Source organism: Sciurus vulgaris (assembly GCF_902686455.1).
Source record: "Sciurus vulgaris genome assembly, chromosome: 15".
NCBI lineage: Eukaryota > Metazoa > Chordata > Mammalia > Rodentia > Sciuridae > Sciurus > Sciurus vulgaris.
This window is the reverse complement of record NC_136476.1, coordinates 90,847,592-90,873,146: the sequence shown is the minus strand read 5'-3', so window position 1 is coordinate 90,873,146 and position 25,555 is coordinate 90,847,592. Positions and strand designations below refer to the sequence as shown.

At 52.2% G+C, this 25,555-nt stretch overlaps 1 protein-coding gene across 1 annotated transcript in view; it reads right to left on the bottom strand.

The window, feature by feature from the left end:
- CACNA1B (calcium voltage-gated channel subunit alpha1 B) overlaps nt 1-25,555 on the bottom strand; it is a 192,163-nt gene that overhangs the window by 36,455 nt on the left and 130,153 nt on the right. The window contains exons 24-35 of the mRNA XM_079112735.1: nt 24,608-24,714; nt 21,823-21,919; nt 20,284-20,444; nt 17,722-17,859; nt 17,420-17,621; nt 16,993-17,157; nt 16,602-16,712; nt 16,148-16,231; nt 4,258-4,374; nt 3,849-3,914; nt 2,158-2,249; nt 88-232 (exon numbers count right to left, since the gene is read on the bottom strand). Coding sequence (XP_078968861.1) covers nt 88-232; nt 2,158-2,249; nt 3,849-3,914; nt 4,258-4,374; nt 16,148-16,231; nt 16,602-16,712; nt 16,993-17,157; nt 17,420-17,621; nt 17,722-17,859; nt 20,284-20,444; nt 21,823-21,919; nt 24,608-24,714 — 1,485 coding nt within the window. The remainder of the gene's footprint in view (nt 1-87; nt 233-2,157; nt 2,250-3,848; nt 3,915-4,257; nt 4,375-16,147; nt 16,232-16,601; nt 16,713-16,992; nt 17,158-17,419; nt 17,622-17,721; nt 17,860-20,283; nt 20,445-21,822; nt 21,920-24,607; nt 24,715-25,555) is intronic.

Genomic DNA, 25,555 nt, shown 5'->3' with positions numbered 1-25,555 from the left:
ATGGCTCAGAGTCAGGGACCAAGAGGAGATGCAGGGTCCTGAGCTGGACTGAGACAGGCAGACATGGGCACAGTGGTCAGGACTTACCAGGAAGGAGCAAAGGAAGATGAAGGAGACGAAGTAGAAGTAGGCAAAGTCACTCCCACACTCGCTGGCGTTGGCATCCGGGTCACAGGCCCGGTTGCTGAGACATGATAGCATGATTTCATGCCAGGCCTCCCCTGTGGCACTCCTGAGAAGAAGAGCAGAGCCGTGAGCCCACACAGAAGGCCTGGAGGGAAAACCTCCAGGGACACCCAGAGCCCTGTCCAGTCCAGAGCCAGGGGAGCTGAGTCCTCAGGAGAGCTGAGCCAAGTGCAGCCCTCTTTGGGCTCCTGCACATGGGCCAGGCCTCAATGGAGAAGAGTAACCCAGTGCGCTGTGAGCACTCCCTGGTGGACACACGTGGCCTCACATCAAACACGGGCCATCCTCATCCTTGTTTCTAGAAGCAGCAGCTCTGCCTTTCCAGCTGCTCAAGGCACAGCAGCCACATCATCCCTGCCTCTTCCCTTCACATCCCACCCATCAGTTCAGGCTCCTTCAGAAAGAGCAGCTCCCAGGTTCACCTGGGGCCTCACAGCAGCACCCTCCGAGGTGCCTGAGTACCTGTAGCTCTTCCCACTTCACTGCACTGCAGCCCTGCGGGGCCACAAGGTTCAGGTCTGATGCTGTCACTTCTCTCAGACCTTCCCATGCTCCCTCCTCACGAAGGCCAAATCCACAAGGCTGGACTCAGCCCCAGGCACTGCAACCTACTCTGCTCCCACCTTCACCCCTCATCCCTCCTCAGTCCACTTGCACACCAGCCCTTGCTCCCAGAACACCTGGGGGATGCCCTGCCCTGAGCAGTCACTTGGGGACTCTACAGAACACACAGCCAGCACCGGGCAGGAACAATGCCCACTGCCCACCAAAAATGCCGGGGTGGGGGCTTCCTGTAGCCCATAGGCCTGTGCCAATCCAAGTGATGGGGGTACCCCTTTGTGATACAAAGTTCAGGGGAATAGAAATCTTGGAAAACACAGGCTTAAGGTAGACTTCAGAGGATGGCCTCCAATCTGTGTTGCATGGGGAAAAGTAATCATAAATGAAGATATAAATATAACAGCTGAAGCCCAGAAAACCAACATGAGCCTGAGGATACCTGTTCATCTTATGCAAAGAAACAAGAGCCAAGAATGTTCCCCAGGCAGTTCAGCAAAGCAGGTCTGGGTCTGAGCTCACCCTCCTCTCAGGGCACTGCCAGAGCCCCAGGTGCCCCTGCAGGCAGGGCATGCATCTTCCCAGCAGCCCTGCATCTGCATGAAGGAGCAGCAGTGCAGAAGCCTCGGGAAGGAGCCGCGGGAAGGCCTGATGTCAGCACCCTCACCATGAATTCCTAAAGAGTTTCTGTCCTGTCCTGGAAACGAGGGAGACGCAGGAGGCAGCAAAACACACTCCCCCTTCCCATGGCCCTCAGACCAGGACAGCCAGTGCCCAGTCACAGAGACAGCATCTGGGCCTGAGCCACTTCTGAGCACACCCCTGCCAAACAGGCATCGGAAGGCTTGTGCCCAGGGCCTCCAGGTTCCACCTCTGCTGCCCCCAGTTTCCACCGTTTTGCTCTCTTGATTGCAGCCAGAAGCCTAGGAAACGTGGCCCCCCCCATGAGAGGGGGAGGTTTATCCAGACCAGCAGTTCTGGCCAGCGGAGCTCCTTGGGCCACAAGCAGCAGCACTTTTATCAGGAGCAGTTCCCCCTCTGTGCCTGCTTCTCCCCTTCTCATCCATCCCATCACCAATACTGCTTCCAGCTGTGGAAGCTGGGGCCAGCTCACCGCATGACCCTGCAGACACCTGTCCTAACAGGATGCAGCCTCCTGGGAGGCCTTCCGGCTGTCAACCACAGAGCAAGGACTGGCTCAGGTCCTCCCTTAGGGGCTTCTTACCAGTCTGTCCTGAGGCCAGGGTAGACTTCAAGAGCCCTCTGGAAAGGATGAACAGAGAGGGAAGGACTGGAAAAGTCCTTTAAGGGAAAGCAGCATGATTTGGGGTTAAAAAAAGAGCAGTCCCTATGGTAGGACCCACCCTCCTACATCCTGAGCAGAGTGGACATCAATCTGACCACGAAACGCACCTGAACAACAGCATGAGGGCTTGTAAGAATGTCCGGAAGTTGTTGTGCCGATTGATGCTGGTGTCATCGTCCAAGGCAATGTTTCCAAACACCTAAAATGGAGAACAGCAGCATGCTGATGCTGCAGAATCCCTGGAGCCGTGGTGGCTAGACCAGGTAAAAGAGGAGATGCGGGCAACCTGGGGGACCCCACAAGAGATGGCACTGCCCAGGTGCCAGTGTATCTCGCTAACTGATCACACTCAGGTCCCATAGCTCAGCGTGTGCCAGGCTCCAACTCTCAGCCTTTCCCAGATGCAAGTCTGATGAATGAATGGGGCCCAGTTCTGCTATGCACAGGATAGGAAGTGTTTCAGAGCTCTCTTATTAACGGTTCCAAAGCAGGAATTATACTATTATACTGGCAATAGCTCTAAGAAATCACTGGAAATATTCCTTTTTTTTTTCTTTCAGTACAAGGCTGCTCTACCACTGAGCTACACCCCTAGCCCTTTTTAATTTTTGTTTTGAGACAGTGTCTCACTAAGTTGCCCAGACAGGCCTCAAACTTGTGATTCTCCTGCCTTAGTCTCCTGAGTAGTGGAATCATAAGCATATGCACACCTAGCTAGATCATTGGAAAATTTCTTTTGAAACCTTTGTGCAAATGGTGCAATGAGGTTTTTATCTATTATAATTGATTTTTTTCAGGGTAAGAAAGGCAAATGAATGAAGAACCATCTTCGGTTTAAAATTTGGAATCCGGCCAAAAATTGATAAGCTATTACATTTCCACAAAGATCAATGACATGCACATTCTTTTATATATATATATATTTTAGTTGTAGGTGGACACAAGACCTTTATTTTACCTATTTATATGTGGTACTGAGAATCGAACCCAGTGCCCCACACATGCACTACTCCACCACTCCAGTACTCTACCACTAAGCCACGATCCCAGCCCCAACATGCATGTTCTTATACATCCAAAATCCAAAGCAGGAAAATAGTGTGTGTGTGTGTGTTTGCTTTAAATAGCATCAGATCTCAGCAAACTCTATCGATAACTTTTCAGCCTGTGGAATGAAGACTTGAATACTGCACCTCCTATACTAACTTTATACTCAGTCCACTCTCCTCCCCACTGCTGGGAAGGGCCAGATGACCAAAGGTTATAGCTGGGACACTGCTTTACATATTTTAAGTATTTTTTCCAAATAACTGACAAAGTATTCTTGAGAAATAAAGACAATCTAAATCACACAGCCTGAGCTTGTTGAGGCCCTGATCTGAGGCTCCTGCTCAAATGGTCAGTCAGTTTCCTTGGGAGCATGTGATCTCCACTAAAGGAACAGAAGGGGTGCCTTCAGACTGACCAACAGCCACTCCACACCATGCAGATCTCTCTAACGCCCCAGCTGTGTGTGAAGTCCACCCAGACCTCAAAAACATGGCAGGGCAGCTTCCCAGAGAGAAAGGAGTGGGTAGATGGCTGGACTGCCCCTCCCAAGGAATGCTGGGAGCAGCGCAGCTGCGTGGAGCTGGACACCCTCCACGTGACAGTGTCTGAAGACAGCTGCCTCGCTGCTCACAGGGAGGCTCACAGTGTCAGTTCATCACTGTCATCGTTCAACGACCCATAACACATTCCCCATGGCCCAAGTGGACAAAGCTCCACGTCCAGCCCCGAGAGGGTGAGCGGCACCCACCTGCATGCCGATGATGGCGTAGATGAAGAACAGCATGGCAATGAGGAGGCACACATAGGGCAGCGCCTGCAGACACACGGGCAGGTCAGGTCCTGTACCTCTCCTGGCTCAGCCTCGCCCAGCTCCTCCAGGAGACAGGCCCTGTTTCTTCATCTCTAAACAGGGGCCATAAAAGCCCCCCTCAGGGGTTTTGTGGGCATCAGGGAGATAACCTGTGGTCACTTGATCATCTTTATAAACTGCAACAGGCCAGGGTGCCAACAGGGAGGTGCACCCACCCTGCTCAATTCAGTGTTCCAAAGGAGGGGGCTGTTCTGGGAGGCCAGGGAATCATGACAAAGGAGGAGGATGGCAGCCTTGGAGGGAGCTACCCTGCCCTGCCCTGCCCTGCCTCTGGCGCCTGCTTCACCTTGAAGGACTGTACGAAGGTCCACAGCAGGATGCGGATGGTGTAGCCCTGGCGCAGCAGCTTGACCAGCCGTGCAGCTCTGAAGAGGCGGAGGAAGCTGAGGTTGATGAAATTGTTCTGCAGAGAAGAGGGTTGCCTTCTGATCTGTGGGAAGTGCCCCCAAGGTGCCACCTTCACCCCCAGCCGCTCCCCAAGTCCCTGTGGCTCCACAGGGGTTAAAAAGAAATACAAATGAAGTCACTACTCAGTCTAAGCAGTAACTGGCCACCAGAAAACCTTCCAAAAGAAAAGCTTGTCACTGCAAGTCACACTTCATGCAGCAAATCAGAGACCCCCCTATTCTAGGGCTACCCCAATAGTGAGAAACAGAGAAAGAAGCTCTCCAAAGTGGCTTCTTGCTGCCTGGTGGGGTGAGATCACCTGTGGGCCTCCAACAGTGACCACTTCTCATGGGACACAGCCAAGCATCCAGGGGCTGGGCGTGATGCCTCCGCAGCTGGCACCCTTGAAGGGACCCCTGCCTAGGCCTGGTGGCTACACTCTTCCCTTCCAGGTTCAGCCATCAAAGCCCCTGCCTGCCTGGGCTCTGCTTGGACTGCTCCAGGAGCTTGCTGACATTGCGGAAGGTGCAGGTGCAGTCACTCTGCTGCTCTCACCCCAGGCCTCTGCTTCAGAGAACCCAGGATGCTTGGCACTGCTTCCTCATCCAAGGGCTCAAAACTAAGCACAGAGACAAACTGATGAACCCCGGACTCCAGAGTTTATCTGGGAGTGAGTAATCCCTGGCCCTGGACACCTGGAATTATTGGCAAGCCTTTTCAGAGGAGGGTGGCTCTAGGGAGGTGTCCGTGCATAGGTGGGGGTTCCTGCAGAGCCAGGCACTTTATACCTGTCTACTTAGAGACCAGGTACCTGCACAGAGCCTGAGAGCGGCTTCCTGACCTTTTGATATTTTTCAATATGCAAGCAGCTCAGGCTCAGACACATTTGTGTTGTCAGATTCAGTTGTCAAATAAAGAGAAAGAAGAACATAGATGTTGAATGAGACAGCAGCAGCAGGAGATACATGCAAACGCAGAGGCAGTGAAAGCTTGGCAGCCACTCAAGGGCTGCCCGTCACAGCAAGTGAGGCGTTCGGTGGAGGGACGGGTCTCAAGGGACACTTCTGCCTCACCTGTGGCTCCCATCAGAGTGGCAAGATCTCTGGGTTTCTCTGCAGGTCAGAGACTGACAGTCATAGGACGTTCTGGCTCCCAGACGAAATGCTGAGCCCCAAAGGTGGGTCAGTGAGCACAAGGGTGACATGGACCAACTGTGTCCACATCAGCAAGTGGGTGGGAGTGGGACTCAAGGTAGGGTACACAGCGGAGCCTGCAGCTCCCAGCCAATTCAGGCTGAGGCAGGAGAATCTCAGTGGTATACACCATGGACAAGAACTGCCCACTGACCACTTCAGACTCCAAGGACACATTCACCAGCCTAGATGGAGGTGGGTGTAGTGGACATTGGGTCCAGGGTCACAGACCCCTGTACCAGATGACAGAGCCAGGAGGTAACCCAAGTGCCTAGCCTCTGGGTAGGTGGGGACTTCATTTGAAACCTCCTGCTCAACTAGGTCCGGAGGAGCAGGGACCTTAACAACACAGGGCCTGCCCAGCTCAAAGCAGTCTGCAGCTGGGCAGTGGCACACAGGAGAATTCCTGAAAATGTGGGGGAAACACAGACTCTTGGTAAGAAAGAAGGGGTGTAAAACAAGAGGGCAGCCCTGGGCAGTGCTGCCATGGTGGGGGCCAGGTCCCACCCCTGCTCCCAGTTTCTCTCTGGGCTCCTGCGAGTGCTGGGTGAGGGTGGGTGCAGACAGACAGGCAGCCCTGGAGAGCTATGAAGGCAGATGACAACAGCCACAGATGCCCAAGCAGAGGGACAGACTGGGGACCTCCATGCCAACTGCATGCAGGATGTGGGGGGCAGCAAGACAGGGCTGTGTGCCGTGCACTGCCACCTCTGGCCTCGGCCGCCCCTATAGCTGGACAAGGCCTGCCCCTCCTCCCAGGATCCATGGTTTCTGCTGCACAGGAAACACTACGCCTACTTCGAAGCCACCTATGTTGCAACCTCACTCAGCCAGGGGCAACCTCAGTGAGAGGAGGGTGAACTTGAGGGAACACAGGTCTCGCCCTTGTATCTCAGTCTCCTCACCCACCACCTGGCAACCCCAGGTGGCGAGGGACAACTGAGGAAAGGAATTCCAAAATATAGTGCGCACTGTGACACTGTCCCACACAGCCCACCTGCTCCGGCCAGCATCTGCATCCAAGGCACCACACCCCTAGCCAGTCGCAGGAGAGGGAGGGCTCACTCCTGAAGGCCACCTGGCATTCAGTCAGACCTATGGACGCCTGCTGGCCACACACCTCGCTACAGGATGAAGTCTGGCCATTGTAAACAGACTGCTCGCTTACTTCCCTAACGAGGACTAATGGTGCAGAGGAGAGGAAACGTGTACGTGCACACTGCCCACGTCCAGCAGTCAACAGGCCAGGACAAGGAGAAGAGGACAGGCGGAAGCGAGGGCCTCCAGGAGGCGGCAGCTGCCTGGCCTGAACGGGAGGCTGTGCGAGAATGTGGCTGGGCATTTCTGCAGCATCCAACGCCATTTTTCAAAACCCAAGCGTTCCACTTTAGCTATAAAACCCTGTGTGACAAACATTCGTTTTCTGCACAGAAACTTCAAAGATCTGCTCCCTTGGATGAATTTCCACAGTCACAGCTAAAGCTCAGTTGCTACCAAACACCCTTATTCTCTCAAAACTCCTGAAGAGGGCTGAGCTGGGGCTCAGTGGCAGAGCACTTGCCTAGCACATGCGAGGCACTGGGCTCGATCCTCAGCACCACATAAAATAAAATAAAGGTATTGTGTCCATCTACACAAAAAAAATTTAAAAAAGTAAAAACCCCTGAAGCTCTGGAGGGAGACCTCAGTTGCACCTGTACTCCACAGGAACCTGGCCAAGGGTGTGCACACACTCCCATGAAAACATGAGTAGGGAGCCCTGAGCTCTCTGTCTGCTGGGGCAGAGTCCCTCCTGTAGGCCCCACATGACCCCCACTGCGTCAGAGATCAAATCTCCAAGCCTCCTGAGCCAGTGCCCCTGGCCCAACTCCCTAAGGAAGGGCTTATCCAGGAAGGACAGACGCAGCAGGGGACTTCACCAGAGGCCACCTGAGCAAACCAAACCTGTGCTGTATGTTGGCATGACAGAGACAGCAGAGAGGAGGTGAGAAAGCAGCAGAAACCATGACTCTTGGGGACCAGGACCAGCCATGTCAGGCACAATCTCCTGAGTTGGCCCGTCCCAGCAGGAACTTCTGCCCTGGGCACTTACCCCCCATCCCAGAAAGCTCCACCTCCCTTCCTTGGCAAGGGCCCAGATTCCAACAGCTCCTGGAGGCCCTCTGAAGCTCCTGCTGGACCCCAGGGGCTGGGGAGAGTGCACAGGAGGCCAGAGGTGAGAAAGTGCAGCAGAATCTAGCTCACACCTTGAAGGGCAGGAGGTAGGAGCCCCAGAAACGAGAGGAGAGAAGAGCAGGCAGAGCGAGGACTCGTAAAACTGTTTAAAGTCACAAACCAACCGTTTCCTATATGTGATGTTTTCATGGATGGGTATTTGCGTATTATTTACAAATTGGGGTGGTTTGAGCAGCAGGCGCGCAACATACAGACGGAGACATGGGTTTTCGCATTGTATGTTGGTTGGGTGGCGTGAGTCAGCAGGTAGGTTAAGGTAAATTAAGAACAAAAACAGGAAACAAAAGAGAAAATGAGTCATAAACACAAGCAAAAAAACTGAATACTTAACTAGAAAACTTCAGGATTTCATAAACTGCCTATTTTTCTTGAAATGCATGAAATCAAACATTTTGAGATCTGTAGGTTATGAGACAGTGGCTCTATTTGCATTCTTGTTTTAATGCAAATCCAAAGATGACTCACAGACAATTGTTCATTTTTATTTCCAGGCAAAGAAATCAATGTCAGTTTTGTGCATGCTTGGAGCCCTTTCTCCAAGGACCCTTGCTAAGACTCTGAATTTATCTTGATTTTTAAGTTGGGGATCAGAACTGACACTCATATTTTTGCCTAAGAAAAAAAAGTACATTTGCAGAGTAAACATATGAAGTGGCTCCAAATGAAAACAAACAAACAAACAAAGCACCACCAATCCACGTGATGGCTGTCCTTTCATCTCTTCTCCTCCCAGGAGGAGAAGACTGGTGGCCTGAGCTCCAACAGCAACAGTGCCAAAGGGGAGATAAGTGTTTGCACTGGGTGGCTTCTCACCCTCCCACCAGCCTGCCAAGGACTTGCTTGAGGAGAGGCCTGACAGCTTTTAGGCCTCCCGGGTCTCAACTGTCCAGCAGCTGAGGGACAGCATGCTGGGTTGTTTCGGTGGCCTGCACTGCAGGAGGCCTCTGCACACCTGTGATGTCAGTCAGCACCCCTGCCTACCTCCTCTTATGCCTTCTCAGCTGTCAGGAGTCTGGGCTCCTCCCTGGAAAGGGGTTACAGAAACCCTGATGCTGCCCTTATGACTGGGAGCTGTTGGATCACTTTATCTGGGTGAACAAGATTCCTGTTTCCAAGAAGCCCTGAGATCCCAGAAACTTGGCCAGAATGCTCCTCAGAAACCGCATTGGATCTGATGCTTTTCGGGGGACACACAAAGTGACGGGGCAGCCCCCTGGGAAAACCCTTGGTTTTATTTTTCTTGGATTTTATTTTTAATGTTATTGTATTTTTTAGACCTTTATTTTGTTCACTTATTTTTGTGTGGTGCTGAGGATTGAACCTGGTGCCTCGCACATGTAGGCAAGCACTCTACCCCTGAGCCACAACCACAGCCCTTGGTTTTCTCTTTAAATGGAAGATTTCAGCCTTTTTGCTTGGAATACTCACATCATTGATTTTTGAAAACCATGAAACATAATACGTAAACAAAACAGTATGTCTAAATATTTTAAAGGTCAGTGAACCAAATATGCATATATTCATCACGCAGCTGAAAAGCAGATGATTCTTGTCACTGTGATGCCCTCCTGTTTCCCTCCCTGCCCTCTGGATGCAGCAGCTGGTCTTAATCCTGGGCAACCATCGCTTGTCCTTGCAGTTGTGCCATGAACCCTTAAGTGCATCCTGTATCTGCTAGTTCTCATCCTTCACGATGGCAGCTTGTGCAGACCTGGCTGACAGTGAGCAGACTGCTTCGCAGAAGCATCTGTACCCCACGGATGTCATTCATGTGCCCGCAGCTATCTCACTGTCTCCTCAGTCTTCGTGGCCCTGTGCGCAGACACATTCTCTACACATCTGGGAGCTTGGCTGCTGGCTCAGCAGCCGTGATCACAGAGGCCAGGGTCTACGTGAGACACCGAGGCAGAGGCATGCGCCTCACCGACCCATGAGTACCGCTAACTTCTCCAAAGAGGCGGTCCCAGTTGAGACCCTCACCAGCCGTTGGGGAGTTCTGGGCACTCCACATCTGTGTCGATACTAGGCACTGTCAGCAGTTCCAAACTGACAACCGGCAGGTGTGAAGTGGCAGCTCAGTCATTTCAGTCTGTCTTCATTTCTACTACAAATAAGGTTGAGCATCTTTTCCCATGTTAATTGGCCATTTACATTTTCTATTCTGTAAAAAGCCTAACTGTACCCTCTGCTCATTTCCATTTGGTTATTTTTGCTTCTTTGATCAACTCGCAGAAGAGCTGTGCATATTGTGGACACTAGCCTCTGTTCCTTGTGTGGAAAACCTCCTACTCACCACCTCACTCTAAACGATGGGAGTGTCCCAGGGCTCAGCTGCTCATTCTGTACCAACCTCCTTGTGGGTCTGACACCATTTTGTATGCTGAATGATCCCAACTTCAAGCCACTGGTTTGAACTCACCCCCAAGCTCCCACTGTACAATTCTCTGGGAAGTCTCAAAGAAGCCCCAGGCCTAACATGCCTACGTTGCACCTGAACTTCCATTACAAACCACTCGGCCCACACTCTTTCCCATTTCAATTCAAGCAGCCCAGTTTTCCAGTGCTCAGACCACAGTTCAATGTCACTCCTGCCTCATCCTACATGCCACACCAGGTCTCGCTGCTGCTCCACCTGCAGATTGATTCCCGAGTTCAATAGCTCCCTGCCTCACAGCCTGGCTCCCAGCAGGAATGCTCTGAAGCCAAGACCCCGGGGCCTCACACCTCAGGCCAATACCCCAAATCAGCATCTCTGTCTTTTTTCCTGAGGGCTTTTCCAGGTCAGGTCAGAGGGGTAAGAGTTTAAAATTCCCCACCCTCCCCACCAGCCTTCAGCCGTGACTGAACCCCAGCAGTCCAGGAGGGAACGGCACTTTCCACACGGCTCAGAGCCCGGTGGGATGAGCTTCAGTTGTCCGAGGTGACCGCTGGGTCATGCGCCTGCTGTTGGCAGCCACTGTGCCCTTCCTTGTTTCTCCAATCTCTACCGGGATTCCCAGCATCGCCTTCCAAGTGAAAGGCTTGCACCTAACTCGTGTCAGGCTGTGCTTCGGGGAAAACCCAACAGCTCTGCTGCCACTGCCACATGCCCGCCAAGCAGGCAGAGCTGCATCTTGGCAGGCAGGTCGCTGCATTCCTCTTCCTCAGCCTTTCAAACTCTCTCAACAGAGAAGCCAAGAGATCTGGTGCACAGCCTCCTCTGCCTCCACTGCTGCCTCCCTTTGCTCACGGCTCAGCAACTCCTCCGGTCGTCCCTCACACCCAACTCAACACAGACCCCAGGCATGTGAACAAGGGATTTGACAGAGCTTCCGGTTTTGACTGATGCTTTCTGTATCTTATTAACAAATCGTCTTGTTCCCAGGTCCTGTATGCTCTGTTTAAAGTTTGCCTCTTTTAAGTCCTTCATCTGCCTGAAACTGACCTGTGAATGACCTCTGGCCTTCCCTGCGCTGACCTGAGTGACACTCATATGGATGGCTGCAGAGTCCGTACTGCCCTGTACCATATCCTGCACAGAAGAGTTCTGACCAGCGTGTCCTCATTACCCCAGCCCTACAGCACAGCTCAGCAGGAGGGAGCAGACTCCCTCCCAACCACCCAAACACCCAGGGGATCTCCTTAAATACCTTGTTTGGGACTGATGCTCTTTCTTACACGTTTTAGAAGCAGCTTGTAAAATTCCAAAGCAAATAAACAAAAACAAAAACATTGGTATTTTTATTGGGATTGTATAAAATCTACAAATCAATTTGGAGGAATCAACAATTCTGTGAAATTAACATCCATTAATTCAACTCCATCAATTTGTGTTTAATGCCTTTCAATATAGTTCAGCAATTTTCTGCATAAAGATTTTGTGCACAGATTTTATTAGGTTTTTGTCAGGAATGCTGCCAAGTAATCTCACACTCTGCAACCATGCTCTGATGGGTCTAATGCTCCAGTACACTCCAGTCACTCTTGGATCACCCAGAACAATGCTCTCATCTACGTATAATGACAACTGTGCTTGCTCCTTTCTAACCCTTACGTGTTTGCTTGTTTATCTGTCCTAATCATCCAGTAAGCATCTACAGGAGGCCTACAAAGCATCAGGTGCTGTGCTAAGTACCAGGGAGCTGGCCTCAAACAGAACAGACAGACCTGCCCTTGTGAGGCAGGACACAATCTGCTGCTGGTCAGGCCTGAAGCTCAACATGGAGGTAGACTGACAGCAGGCAGCATGGTGCTTTCCTGACTTCAAAGGGAATGCTTTCCAAATTTCACCATGACATAATGTGTGCACAGGATTCTTTGTAGCTATTCTTTATAAAGTAAATAATTCCTAATTGCTAATAAATTTTATCCTGAATAAAATTTGAATTTTATTGGAAGTCTTTTCTGAATCCATGAGATAATCACATTAATAGTCTCCTTTGATCTATTAATGTAAATTATTGTAATAGTTTTTCCAAGTTGAACCTTGCCTTTCTGGAATAAGCCTGATTTATATTTTTCTTTTCTGTACACTATCAGATTTGGTTTGCTTACATATTGTTTAGGATTTTTCATCACTCACCAATAAGTGAGTGTGGAGTATGATCTTATTATTTTTTAGATATTGCTGTGGAGATTACATTAGGCATATAAAATTAGTCAGGAAATGTTCATTCTTTTTCTAGTCCCTGGAGAAAAAAAATGTTTAGGACTGGAATAATCATTCCCTGTATTTTAGATAGAAGCCTTGTGTGAAAGACATCAGAACAGCATGTTTTCTTTATGGGAAGATTGTTTTTGGACTCAATGGCTTTCATGCTTCAATGAAGGATGACTGCAGGTTTTATCTCTTCTCTGTCTGGTTTGATCACTTGTATTTTTCTAGTAATTATCCACACAACTAAGTTTACAAACACACTGGCAGAAGCAGTTGGACCAGTCTCGGTGTCTCCCTCCCCCTGGGTCTGCAGCCACCACCCACCCCCCACCTTCCACTTACTGACCTTCTTCTCTGTGAGAGACCAGCCAGAATGTGCCATCTTCTAAGTCTTTCAAGAACCAAGACTTCACTGATCCTCTCTTCTGTGTGTTTCTTTGCTCTTTCCTTAATTTCTGTGGGTATTTTGTTCATTTTGCTTTCATTTTTCCAAGCAGGGATTTGAACCCAGGACATGCTAGACAAGTGCTCTGCCACCAGGCTACGCCCCAACCCTGGTCCCTTCTTAATTTCTATTCTCATATTTTCTTGTACTTTATTCAAACTTATTCTGATGCTCTTTTTCTTTTCTTTTAGTTGTAGATGGCCACAATACCTTTGTTTTCTTTATTTATTTTTATGTGGTCCTGAGGATTGAACCCAGCGCAAATGCTCTACCACTGAGCCACAGCCTCAGCCCCTCCGCCATTCTTTTTCTAATTTATGTTAACGTCCAACTCATTGCATTGCACATTTTACTATTCGAATATAAGCATTTAAGAGTTAGAAATTCTTTCCCAATATAGTGATTCCCAAATTACTTGGAGATTGTTGGAGATTGGTCCTAGGACTATCCCAGAGGCACAAGACCCTTACATAACATGGTGCAATGTTTGCACGTAACCTACGCACATGCCTCTGTGTACTCTGAACCATCTCTAAATGACTTCAGACAACTAAGATGATGATGATTCTCTGTGAATAGTCACTATACTGCATTGTTCAGGGAATAATGGCAGGAAGAAGGTGGGCCGGTGTTCAGTACGGATGCCTTTGGTCTCTGCATGGGTTGATGTAGGACAGCTGTTGCAGGCTGTGTCTCATGAGTTTACTGTATGTATTCTCACTTCCTTCTGTTGGATGCACTCCTAATTCCCATCATGACTGTTCTGGCCCAGGACTCGCTGGGAAGTGTCTTTTCACACTACTGTTCAGCCACGCTGGATCCCAGTGCTTTCTCACCAGCAAGCCTGACTCTGGACGCCTAGGCTCCTGCAGCTGCCGGAAACTGCACGGCAGATGTGGGCACACAGCTGTACACTCCCGCCGGGCTGGGATGACACTGCAGTGAGGGCCACACTACCTGGGGGTCCCCTGCAGGAATGGCCAGCACTATGCCCATGGAATTGTTTGACATTGGCTTCCTCCCCCTCCTCACCAGGTACTCGTAGGAACAATTCCTAATGAGGCGCATTTGGATCCCAGGTTCTGACCCTAAGAGATGGTTCCCCAGAAGCAGCCTCTCAGGATGGGCCCTGGGGGTTGCTCACTGGCCAAGTCTTCTGTTGGTAGTGAGTGAGGCAACAGTGAGGCCTGGTGTGCTTAGCAACAAAACTGTGGACACTTAGCCTTGGATAAATCTGAGGGGAACACAGAAGACATAGGGAGATGCTAGGGCAGACCAGCTGGCCGACTCCAAGAGAGACAGCACTGGGCTGCTCTGGCACTGCCCAGGTCAGTGGTGGCTGCCTTCCACAGGCCTGTACTGCCTCACTATGGCTCCACACAGGGACAGACTCAGAGATACTGATGAAGTAGTGTGGACAAAGAGGTCATCCTGCTAAGGATTACAGGGTCCTAGCAGGGGAGAGGTTGGTCAAGTTTGGAGAAGACACACAGATGAGCCCTGGGAGGGGAAGGGTATGCTGGGCACTACATTGCACACAGTTGCTCACCAAAGTACAGCCACGGCTACAGGTCACTGAAGACCCGTGTTGGACAAGCTGATGTTGGTGAGCCTCTGCCCTCACCAGTCCTGATGCACACAGGGTGGATCTCTGAATGGAACCGTCATGATGGCTAAGATCCTCTCAGCAGAACTGAGCTAGCTGCAGTCAGTGCTGACTATGCAGCACATGGTCAGTGGATGCTTAGGCAGTGCAGAGTCCTTACTGCCCAGGTATCCATTCCTGCTCACTGTGAGAGCAGAGCATCTACCTAAAAGTGGAGAAGGGAAGGTCTGTCTGGGAATCAGGGTTCCCTGGGCCCTTCCTGGATGCTCCTCTGGCCAATCTTAACCATGACTGGACAGCCGCGGTCAGACAAGAGATTGGCAAACAGGGTCTTGGCTATTCAGAGAGTCTGGGGCACCTCACCACGGCATCCACCAGCACAGCAGAAGGCCAGCCACAGGTCAGGGGTTCTAGCAGGGGTGGTGCAGACAGAGATGAAGACATCACTTCTCTACAGGCCCAGACAGCAGGGAGCCCTACCCAGTCTCCCAGAGGCATCGCACAAACCTGATTTTTAAAATATAAATTCTTATTGGATTCAGCTTACATACTTTTGAGACCAAGTTGCTAGATGCATACACAGTAGACACCTACGAATTTAAAGATTCATGTCTTCTTGGTCAGGTACTACCATGAAGCTCCAGGTGATCCTCAGGCCACCAACGCGGAAGACATCTGGGGCTACTTCACCACCTGAAGACTGCACAGCAAACCCAAAGTGCAAGGGTAGAGCAGAGGGGGCCCAGGAGAGCCTGCCCTCCAACACAGTCCCATGACGATGGGGCCAGTGACCGCCAACCAGCAGCAGGGCTGCCAGAGTCTGCGTCACCTGCACGGGGTATTCTTGGGGAGCTGGGGGTGCCTAAGGGTGACCCTCAGCGCCATGCCGCTCCTTTTCCCTACAGGGACCTCTCAGAGGGGTGACCCAAATCCTCTCCTGTGGGGCTTGGCTCCAAATGTGGCATTACTGGCCCTTTTCCCTTCCCCAGCCATTTCTCCGCCCCCTCCACTGGTTTTTCTTCTTAAGAAGCAAACTTCACATTAATCCTCATTTCAGTGTCTGCTCCCAGAGAATTCAACCTGGGGCCAAATCGATAAGATTTTCTGCCATTTTCTGTCCAATAACTCAATACACTAAAAAAATGAAGCTTTTTGATTCAAGTGTTTGAAATCTCTTGAGGTAGATTTACGTCCCAGTACTGGTCATTTTTCAGATATGATCACATGTGTTTGATAAGGACATCTCCAGATAGTGACTATGTGCTTACATACATATACATTGCACAAACCTGATTTTTAAAATATAAATTCTTATTGGATTCAGCTTACATACTTTTGAGACCAAGTTGCTAGACGCATACACAGTAGACACCTACGAATTTAAAGATTCATGTCTTCTTGGTCAGGTACTACCATGAAGCTCCAGGTGATCCTCAGGCCACCAACGCGGAAGACATCTGGGGCTACTTTCTTACCCCGGAAAGAAACATCTGCCACCAGAACACCTGATCCCCAAGATCCCCAAGGAAAGGAGCCTCCCCTGCCCCAGGGCTCCTGGGGGCCTAGGAGGGAGCAAATACATCAGGACCTGGAGCTGCACAAAGGAGAGAACCCTCTAGAAGGAAACCATGTGCGGGCCCCACGGGGGGATGGGGGACTGGAAATGCCACTTACCGCAATCTCTGTTACCAAAATATCAGTAATACTTCCCAACACAGTGACAAAATCAAAGACATTCCAGGCATCTCTGAAATAGTTCTAGAGAAAAAGAGGGGCAGTTAGTGCTGCTGACTGGCAAGGGCTCCACTGGGCAAGGAGCTCCTGATCAAGAAGCAAGCAAGGGTGACAGTTCTCAGGAGAAGGCCAGTGACCAGCAGACACTCCAGCCCAGGCAGATGCAGAACTGAGAGCCATATGGGCAGAGGCCAGGGTCCCAGGCCGGCCTGCCCCCAGGGCCAGGGCAGGACTCAGGCAGCTGAGAGTGTAGGAGCAGACCCTTCCATGGGGCCCCCACAGTATCAAATGTGTTCTGGGGACTTGGGGAATTCCTAGCTCCAAACTGTGAAGCCCCAAAGGTTGCCAGACAGAGAGGGAGCCACCATGCTGGCCACCAAAAGGTGGTACGTACCAGCACCCCAAAGGCGATGATCTTCAGCACACACTCCAGGGAGAACATGGAGGTGAACACCATGTTCAGGCACTTCAGCATCAGCTCATACTCATAAGGCGCATCGTAGAACTGCCAGGAACAAGCCAATGGTTGAGGGCTCGGCAACCCAAGATGCCCCGTCCAGTCAGGAGCGGCAGCCAGAACTCTACACCTGCCCACCCCTCCTGAGTTCTCCCAGAGCCTCTTCACTCTTGGCTCCCAGACCACAAAAGGATAGCATCCCACGGGCACACTGTGCAGGCCAGGGCAGAGGCAGCTGCAGCTCTGGCATGTGCCAGCAGAAAGAAGGCCCACTCCCACCAGCCTCCAGCTGGACTCTCCCCCCGTCCTCTGTGGCAGGGCCTTGTACCTTCATCATCAGCACCACCGTGTTGAGGGCTATCATGGCCATGATGAAGTACTCGAAGGGCGGGGAGACCACAAACGTCCAGGTCTTATACTGGAACGACTGCTTGTTTTGGGGCATGTATCGTGTCAGGGGCTTGGCGCTGATGGCGAAGTCAATGCAGGCCCTCTGTGTGGACAGAAGGGCACCTTGAGCCCAGGGGGAGCCCAACCCACCAGCACTTCCGATAGCAGCACCTGCCACACTGCGAGTGCAGGCAGCAAAGGCAGCCCAGGCCTCCTCCAGTAGGCCCCAACTCCCCAGCCATGGTCTCCCTCTGCAGCAGGAAAAAGGCCTGCCCACGCTGGCCATGAGGGACGCGTGTACAGAAGGGAAGCCTGGTGCTCCGCCTACACTGCAGCATCACAGGGGTCACGTGGCATCCACCTACCTCGTTCTTCTCCAGGCTGCATTCAGACATCACTCTGTCCCCCTGCTCCTGGAAGGTGATGATGATCAAGGCCACAAAGATGTTGACGAAGAAGAAGGGGAAGACCACAAAGTAGACCACGTAGAAGATGGACAGCTCCATGCGAAACCCAGGGCTGGGCCCCTGCTCCTCATAGGTGGCGTCGACGGAGTGCTTCAGCACCCTGGTTGAGGGGAGGGCAGTGTCAAGGGAGCTTCCTAGGGAGCTCAGGGCACCGCAGGCCGGGCCAGGTTGGCACCACCCAAACCTGGACAGGCACTCACATGGGCCACCCTTCTCCGGTGGACACCGTGAAGAGCGTGAGCAGGGCCCAGAGCACATTGTCGTAGTGGAAGTCGTACTTCTTCCACTGCCTCGGTTGAGCTTCCACTTCCTCCTTTTCATAATCTAAATACTGACCCCTGGAGATGGGACAGACACGAGAGCAGAGTTAAACCCAAAGGACCCAAACAAACCTATGTGTGCAGTCAGCGACCTTTGAAAAGGGTACTAAGACCACTCTACATGGGAAGTGTTAACAGTCTGCTCCACAGATGGTGCTGAGAGAACTGCAACCCACTCATGGAATGCAGAGGAGCCGATTTAAACTCCTACCTCATTCCACATGTAGAATCTAACTCAAAACCAAAGTGCTAAATGTAAGTGCTAAAACCACAAAACTTAGAAGAAAATGGGCAGATCTCTATGACCTCATATTTAGGAATGGATTCTTAGATACAGAACCAAAATCATGAGCAACAAACGAAAAAAGAAGGCAAATTGAAATTCAAAACTCTGTACTTCAAAGGACACCATCAAGAAAGTGGAAAGATGATTCATGGAAGGGGAAAAAATATTTATTGATCATCTACCAGATAAGGGTCTGGTACCTAGAATGTAAAAAGTACTATCATAAACAATAAAAAAGACAACCTAAGTATCCTAATAGATATTTCTCCAAAGAAGATATACAAAGGGGCTATTAAGCACATGAAAAGATGTCCAGCATCAGCAGTCATTGAGGGAAAGAAAATCAAAGCTATTCTGAGATATCAATCCACTCTGTGAATCAGAATATAATGAAAACAAAGACCAAAAAAAAAAAAAAAAAAAAAAAAAAAAAGGAAAATAACAAGTGTTGGTAAGGACCTGAGAAATCAAAACCCTTGAACTAGTTCAGGTGGGAACAGACAATGATTCAGCCCCTCTGGAAACAGTCTGGCCTTTCCTCAGACAACTGAACACAGTTCTCAGTCCACTATCAGTTCCACTCCTGGCCTACTATCAGCAGGCACATGAGCAGAAGCCACAGGGCACAGCACAGACAAGGAGGCACTGCCCACCACAGCACAGAGGGGCACAGAGGCCCTATGCACTGTGCTGACGCCAGTCCCGCAGGACCGCAGAGTGTCTGCCTCCACACGTGGAATGTCCACAGCAGGGCAATCCAGACATGGAACACCAGCTCAGGGCTACACAGGGCTGGGGATAGGGACAGAGAGGACAGCTAAAAGGTGCAGGCTTGGTTGGGTTTTATTTTGTTTGGTTTGGGTTTTTTTTTTTTTTTTTGAGGTGATAAAAATGTGTGTCTGTGAATATACCAAGAGCCACCAAGATGTACACACTAAATGGATTATGGGAATAAGCTGCATGGTGTGTGAACTACAAAACAAAAGACTCCCACTGCAGTGGGGAGGGGTGGTACTGCTGGGAAACTGGATACTCACCTCCAGGAGGTCCACCTTTGCCCTGCCTCACACACAAACACTCAGCTCCAGTAGGCTGCAGATCTCAACATTAGAGGCAAAAGCAGCACTGGCAGAAAAAGCACCCCTGACTGCAGGACATGGAGCAGTAAACATGAAAGAATAGAGTTAAGTTGGACGAGGTCAAAATGGAGAACTCACTCTTTAAAAGACACCACTGATGAGCAGAAAGCACTCCACAAAGGAGGGACACCAGGCAAAGTCCTACCCAGGACCTGACGGCATCCTGTGAATCCACCCACAGAGATGACACCCACACAGAAAACGGGCAAGGACTCAGAGGGACACTGCCCAGAAAGGGCATCTATGTGGCCACACTGCCCCGGGCAGTGGCTCAACCTTGCTGGCAGCACATGTGCAAATCGAAGCCATCTTCCAGCCCAGAAGATCGGAGAACTAGACAGACACCAAGCACGACAAGTGTGGGGCAGCACTGGGGGGGGGCGTGTGCACAGCCTGCGGCCTGTCCTAGACAGGCAGCACCCAGACGGGACATGCACACAGGATGTTCACGGCAGCACTGCTCACGACAGCCCCAGCGGGGATCCGTCAAGGACCCCCACCACAGAGCAGAGGAGCGAGCGGTGTAACATCCACACACCAGGGACTCCTGGGACCTCTGCTGGGCAGGCGGGAAGGAGCTGCCAGCACTTCTTGCTGAGGTACACACAGTCACGCCCTCCATTCCCCTGCTCCTCCCTGAGGGCATCTCTACTGTCCTGAGCGTAGGGCCAGGCCCAGAAGATCTGAGGAATCCGTGGACAGCAAAGCAGCACCAGCTAAGGCCAAGCCCTCTGATTTTCATGGTGCAAACTAGATCTCCAGCCAAGGTTTAGAGGGCCCCGCCATGATGTGCTCCCTGGATAGCTGCAGGCCAGAAGAAGTACTCACAGCACAGCTGGCCCCGACCCCACAGAGGAGGATATGGGGCATACTGTGGCATGGATGATGGCACCTCCCAGGCAAGCCCTCCAGCCCTCGCTCAGTGTCCCCACTTTGCAGAGGAGTCTCCTGAGTCATGTGACTGGTCCCACATGGTCCATCCTGGGGCTGCTGGCATCCCACGCTGCCTCAGTTTACCTGCAGTCCCTCTCCAGTTCCTTGGATTCATCAGTGCAGTAGAAAAACTTCCCTTTGAAGAGCTGTACTGCAATGACGGCAAATATGAACATGAAGAGCATGTAGACAATCAGGATGTTCAGCACGTTCTTCAGGGAGTTTACCACACAGTCAAACACAGCCTGCAGGGAGGAGGGACAGAGCTCTGAGGGAGGGGTGGGGGCCATGGGGAAAGGTGGGGGCCATGAGGGAAGGCAGAGCTGGGAGGAAGGGGTGGGGCCACAAAGGAAGGCGGATCCAGGAGGGAGGGAGGGAGGGGCCGTGGTGGAGGCGGAGCCATGTGGAGGTGGAGCCATGGGAAGGATGGGGTCACTAGGGAGTGTGGGCCTGTGAGAGAGGCAGGGAGATGTGGAACCAAGGGGAGGCACGGGGGCAGGAAAGGATGCAAAAGGGACCAGAAGAGAGGACAGGGCAGGGCAGCTACAGGCTCAAAACCTCAGGATCACTGAGTCCCAGACACCATGGGCATTCCGGGACCCCCAACATCCTCAGGCCCCTGCCTGTATTTTACCACTAGCTGCCTTGACAGGAAGCTGACTGGTGCTGTCACTCTCTCATGAGGGGAGCCATATGGGACTGATGAGAGTAGGCAGGAGGTACTCTTTAGAGAGGATATGGAAGCCTGCTGCCCTTCCCCTGCCTTGTTCCTACAGGTGAACAACAGTGATGTGGGACAGACTGAGGACAAAGCAGCAATGCTGTGGTCCCAAGGGCCACAGGACAGGGACTCTGGGCATGTTCTGAGGCCCTGAGGGGACTCTCTGGTCCATGACCACCCTGCCCCCCACAGGCTTGCTCTCAGGTTCTTCTAGACCCTGCACACCCAATACTACTCTCAGAGCTGAGGCAGCACCTCTCAGGACATCCTGCTCCAAATGCCCACAGCAGCCTGGACCCATGAAGCCCCTGTGCTGTGAGCAGCACCCCTGCCCCGCAGGACCAGGTGTAACTCCTGCCAGGGTCCAAGGCCTCTGGGTGCCTTCCCAGTTCGCCTCACACAGATTCCAAGCATAACGAGAATGCATTACACACAGTTAGGAGGATTAAATGAGTTAATGCACAGGGATTATTTTGTGCCTGGAATAGGCCCCATAATTATTAGATTGGGTTTCTACTTTCCCTTTATGCAGAACTTCAGTTGTGTCTACTCTTCAGGGTCCAGTCCCACAGTCACTTTCTGGAACCCCTGTCTGCCAGCAGCCCCCCACATATGCCCCATCCCCTTCAGCAGCCCCTTTTTCCCTGTCCTGCATGGCTGAGGAAAATACCATCTCTCATCAGGCACTGCTGGGATAAGAAAGAGAGGTATTACAGGAGACTGCTGGGAATGAGCTCTCCTTGGGCAGGTGCTTAGAGCTGAACAAGTCCATCCTCACACAAATACATATACACACGCATGTACATGTATGCCCACGCTCTTGCACCATATGCACACACACACACACACACACGCACACAGACACACAGCATGCCCCTCAAGCCCCAATTCCAGGTTCCAACCTTGAGCTTAGGCAGTCGTTTGATGGTCTTGAGGGGCCGCAGGACACGCAGAACTCTCAGGGACTTGATGGTGTTGATGTCTTTCCCTTTGGATCCTCTAGAAGGGAGAAGCCACTAATGCAGACAGGCAGAACGTGTGGGCGTGCTTGGCCCCACACAGCCCATGGAATCTGGCTCTCACTGCCCTGTGCATTTTGTCTGGAGACTCCAGGGTAGAGCACCCAGAGTGAAGAGGTCTCTTCCTGTAGCTGCCTGTCCTGGGCTTTATCTGAGAACAGGGGCCAGACCAGGGCCAGGTCAGCACAACAGGTACACAGGGACAGTTGAGCTTGTAGGCTGGAAGAACCCGTTCTCTCAGACCACAGTGGTTATTTCCATCTCTCCAGTGCTCCCAATACCCACCCTTAAACCAGCTTCCAGCAACCAAGAGGACTGACGGGGCTGGCATGTGCCTGCAGACCAGGAGTGAGGGCCATGAGCATGCTTGTGGTGTAGAACCTTGTCCTAGCACTACAGAGTCATGTTCCTGTTTTTCAGTCCTCAGCAGGAGGTAAGGGGATCTGTCTGGCTTCTGCCCTATAGACTACCTGCCTATCCTCAGCTGCTCAATGCTCCTTCAGGTGACAAGGAACCAAAAGGAAGAGGGGACAGGGAGGTGGGGAGAAGAGAAAGAAAGAGACACAGCCACAAACTAGGCAGATACAGAGGCAGTGCCAAAAGCAGAAAGCAGGAACGGGGAGAGACAGAAGGAAGACACACAGGCAGAGGAAGCTGACGGAGACACCAAGATGATCAAGAAAGCAGCAGACAGGAAAATTCAGTTGAAAGATGGGGGAGACAGGAATTCACATAAGGAAAATTCTAGGCATCAGAAGCAAGCTATGGAGCTCAAGGTCAGGCCCAGATCAGGATCCTCACAGAAGAAGCCAGAGCAGACCCAGGTGGCATCTTTCACTGTCAGGGACCCAGGAAGTGGCAGCCAGGTTGGAGAGTGGGGTGGGGTGGGGGGTGCTGCCCCGTCCTTGGCCCTACCCCCAGCACACAGCAGTAACAGAGGTGCCCTGCTGAGGAGGTCGTGCTCAGGCAGAGTGGGCAGCACAGGAACCCTTGTTCCAGCCCTTTACCTTGCTCGAGCCTTTACCACCAAGATCCCTGGGCCCTGGCCTGCATGGGGGTTGGCCCAGTCCCCGTGGCCACACTTGGGCTCCAGCAAAGCTTCGGACTGAGTTGGGAGTAGGCTGCACAACCCAGGTCTTTCTCGTAGGGAAGAACAACGTGGGCCCAGCCCCCTTCTTCTCCTCAACCCCACATTCCAGAACCATATGGAACTGTCCCTGAAACAATGGGCTTGACCACTTCTCACCCAGTACTCCCTGGACACCCACTCTCACCCAGCTTGCCCCAGGAGAAGAGGGGACAGAGGGAGCCTGCACCAGGCTTGCAAAGCACAGGCAGGAGCAGAAGAGGGAGACTTGCGGGAAGAGCTCTGCACTAGAGGCTGCCCTCTGGGCTCAGGGCCTGCTCAAGGCCACAGGGCTAGGGCCCATCCTACCCCTGCTCCTAACTGGGCCTCCTCGGACACTCCTGCTGCAGTTCTATCCCAAGGCCCTTACTGATACTCTGGCAAAGTCCTCACTTCCTTCATCATAGAAAGAGATCTATTAGCACACCCAGAGGAGACACTAGGAGCTTCAGGGGCTGTCGAGCAGAAGAAAGAGGAAAGAAAGCCACATTTCCAGAGCAGTCACAGAGGAAAGCACCTCAGGATGCCCACTTCCTGGGCCATGGTCACAGTTGGCAGTTGCCACCAGAATCCTCACTGCCCTCCAGGCTGAAGTTTAAGCTCCAGCACTCACCCAGGACACCTGCTCACCAAGGGCAGTGTCCTACCCAGCCCAGTCCAGCCCCGGCTCCAACCCCAGCCCCAGCCCAGCCCTGGCTCCAACCCCAGCCCCAGCCCAGCCCCAGCCCAGCCCCAGCCCAGCCCCAGCCCCCAACCAGTCCCCAGAGGCATGGCAGGAATGGTAGCCTGGGGATGGCTCCTGGCAGCATGCAGCTCAGATGGGGTGGAGGTGAAGGAATGGGAGTGGCCGATGATGGTGCAGCCAGAGAGGCCGTGTGTATGCCATCATGTCGGGCAGTAAGGGGAGAGGGAGGCATTACCCCATGAAGCTCCTACCGAAGTCCAGCGACAGGAAGACAAAGAGAACAGAGTCAGTGCTAAGGGAGGCAGAGTCAGGGCCTCTGTCAGCGCAGCCCCCCCCCGGGAGGGGGTAGGAGGGGCAGAGAGATGAGGAAGCTTCTCTCAGGGTCTGGTCTCTGCAGGGGTTTCCCTTGTGTCTGGATCTCACCCCATAACCTCCCCTTGCCTCCCCACCCAAGCGCCACACCCCCATGCACGGCCTGAGGAAGCCACCACCACCCAGCCACCACCCAACCGAGTAGCATGCTTTCTCAGAGTCAGAGGAGACAGTCTCACTCCCACAGAGAACTCAGGTCAGACGCTGACCTCTGAGCAGGTAAACTTGCTCCAAAGGATCCCACAAGGCAGATGGCAAAAAGCCAGAGAGGCCGCACACCCAATCCCAGAACCAGAGGATTTGCTGGGAATGATGGGCCATGGATCCTCCTAGCCTACATGGTCCAGTCCCAGCAGGTAGGGCCAGTCCCCCCTGGGTAGTCACAGAGCCACAGCCAGGGAGACCATCAATGTTCCTCTCCTTCTTTCCCACACCCCCACACCCCAGTCCTGCACCTACAATCCAGAGTAGATGTGGTTACTTACGAGAAGGCAAATGCCACCAGGGCCCCACTGACCACAATGAAGTCCAAAATGTTCCACAGGTCCCGAAAATAGGCTCCAGGGTGCAGCAGCAATCCTAAGTCAATCATCTGCAAGGAGAGACACATGTTAGGGAATAGTATATTCCAGAAAAAGAGGCAGAGCCAGCTCCAGCCATGGGGGAGGGCATGGTCTAGGCACACCCTTCCAGCAGGAAGCTCAGTGCACCCCTACGTACATCTAAGACTTCCACCCAGCTCTGTATACCTTCCCACACTCTTGCAGGTCACAGCCTCTGATAGCCTCAGTGAGGCCTCAACCCAGCTACCCCCACAAGGTTCATGACTGTTTAGTGCCCAACTTCCTGGACCCCCATGAGATAGTGAAGTCTCTGTCTCCATCCACTCCTCCACTGCTGGGCAACAGGCACACGCTTGACTCCAAGGAGCTCACACCTGTCCAGACCCTGGAGGGCCAGCTCAGGGCAGTGTGAAGACCAGCTGGTCAAAATTCCAAGGACTTTTACTCTCATGCTGGCTCTGCTACACCTAATACTGAGAATTTGGCAAGTACAGGAACTCTCTCTCGGCCTCAGCTTCCTCGTCTGTGAGTTCTGTGCCAGTGTGTGACTCTGCAAGTGTACAGGAGAACAGAGCAGCACGTTTGTGCACCCTGTAAGTGCTCCACACACTCGCGTAGCTTAGGTTACACTGAAGTCACAGATGTCCAGGTGGACACATATCTGTGCAAATATGCCTGAGGACCCCCTTGTCAGACATGGACAAGGGGCACCTGTGAAGGAAGATGAGGTCGCAATGACGTGGTGGACTCAATCTGTCATCAAACACTAGATTCCTGATAAATTGAGTCTTCAATATCCACAGCCAACAGTCTTGCAGCCACCTCTCTCCTCAAGATCCCCTTGTCCTCTGCCTAGTGTCATGTGTCGAT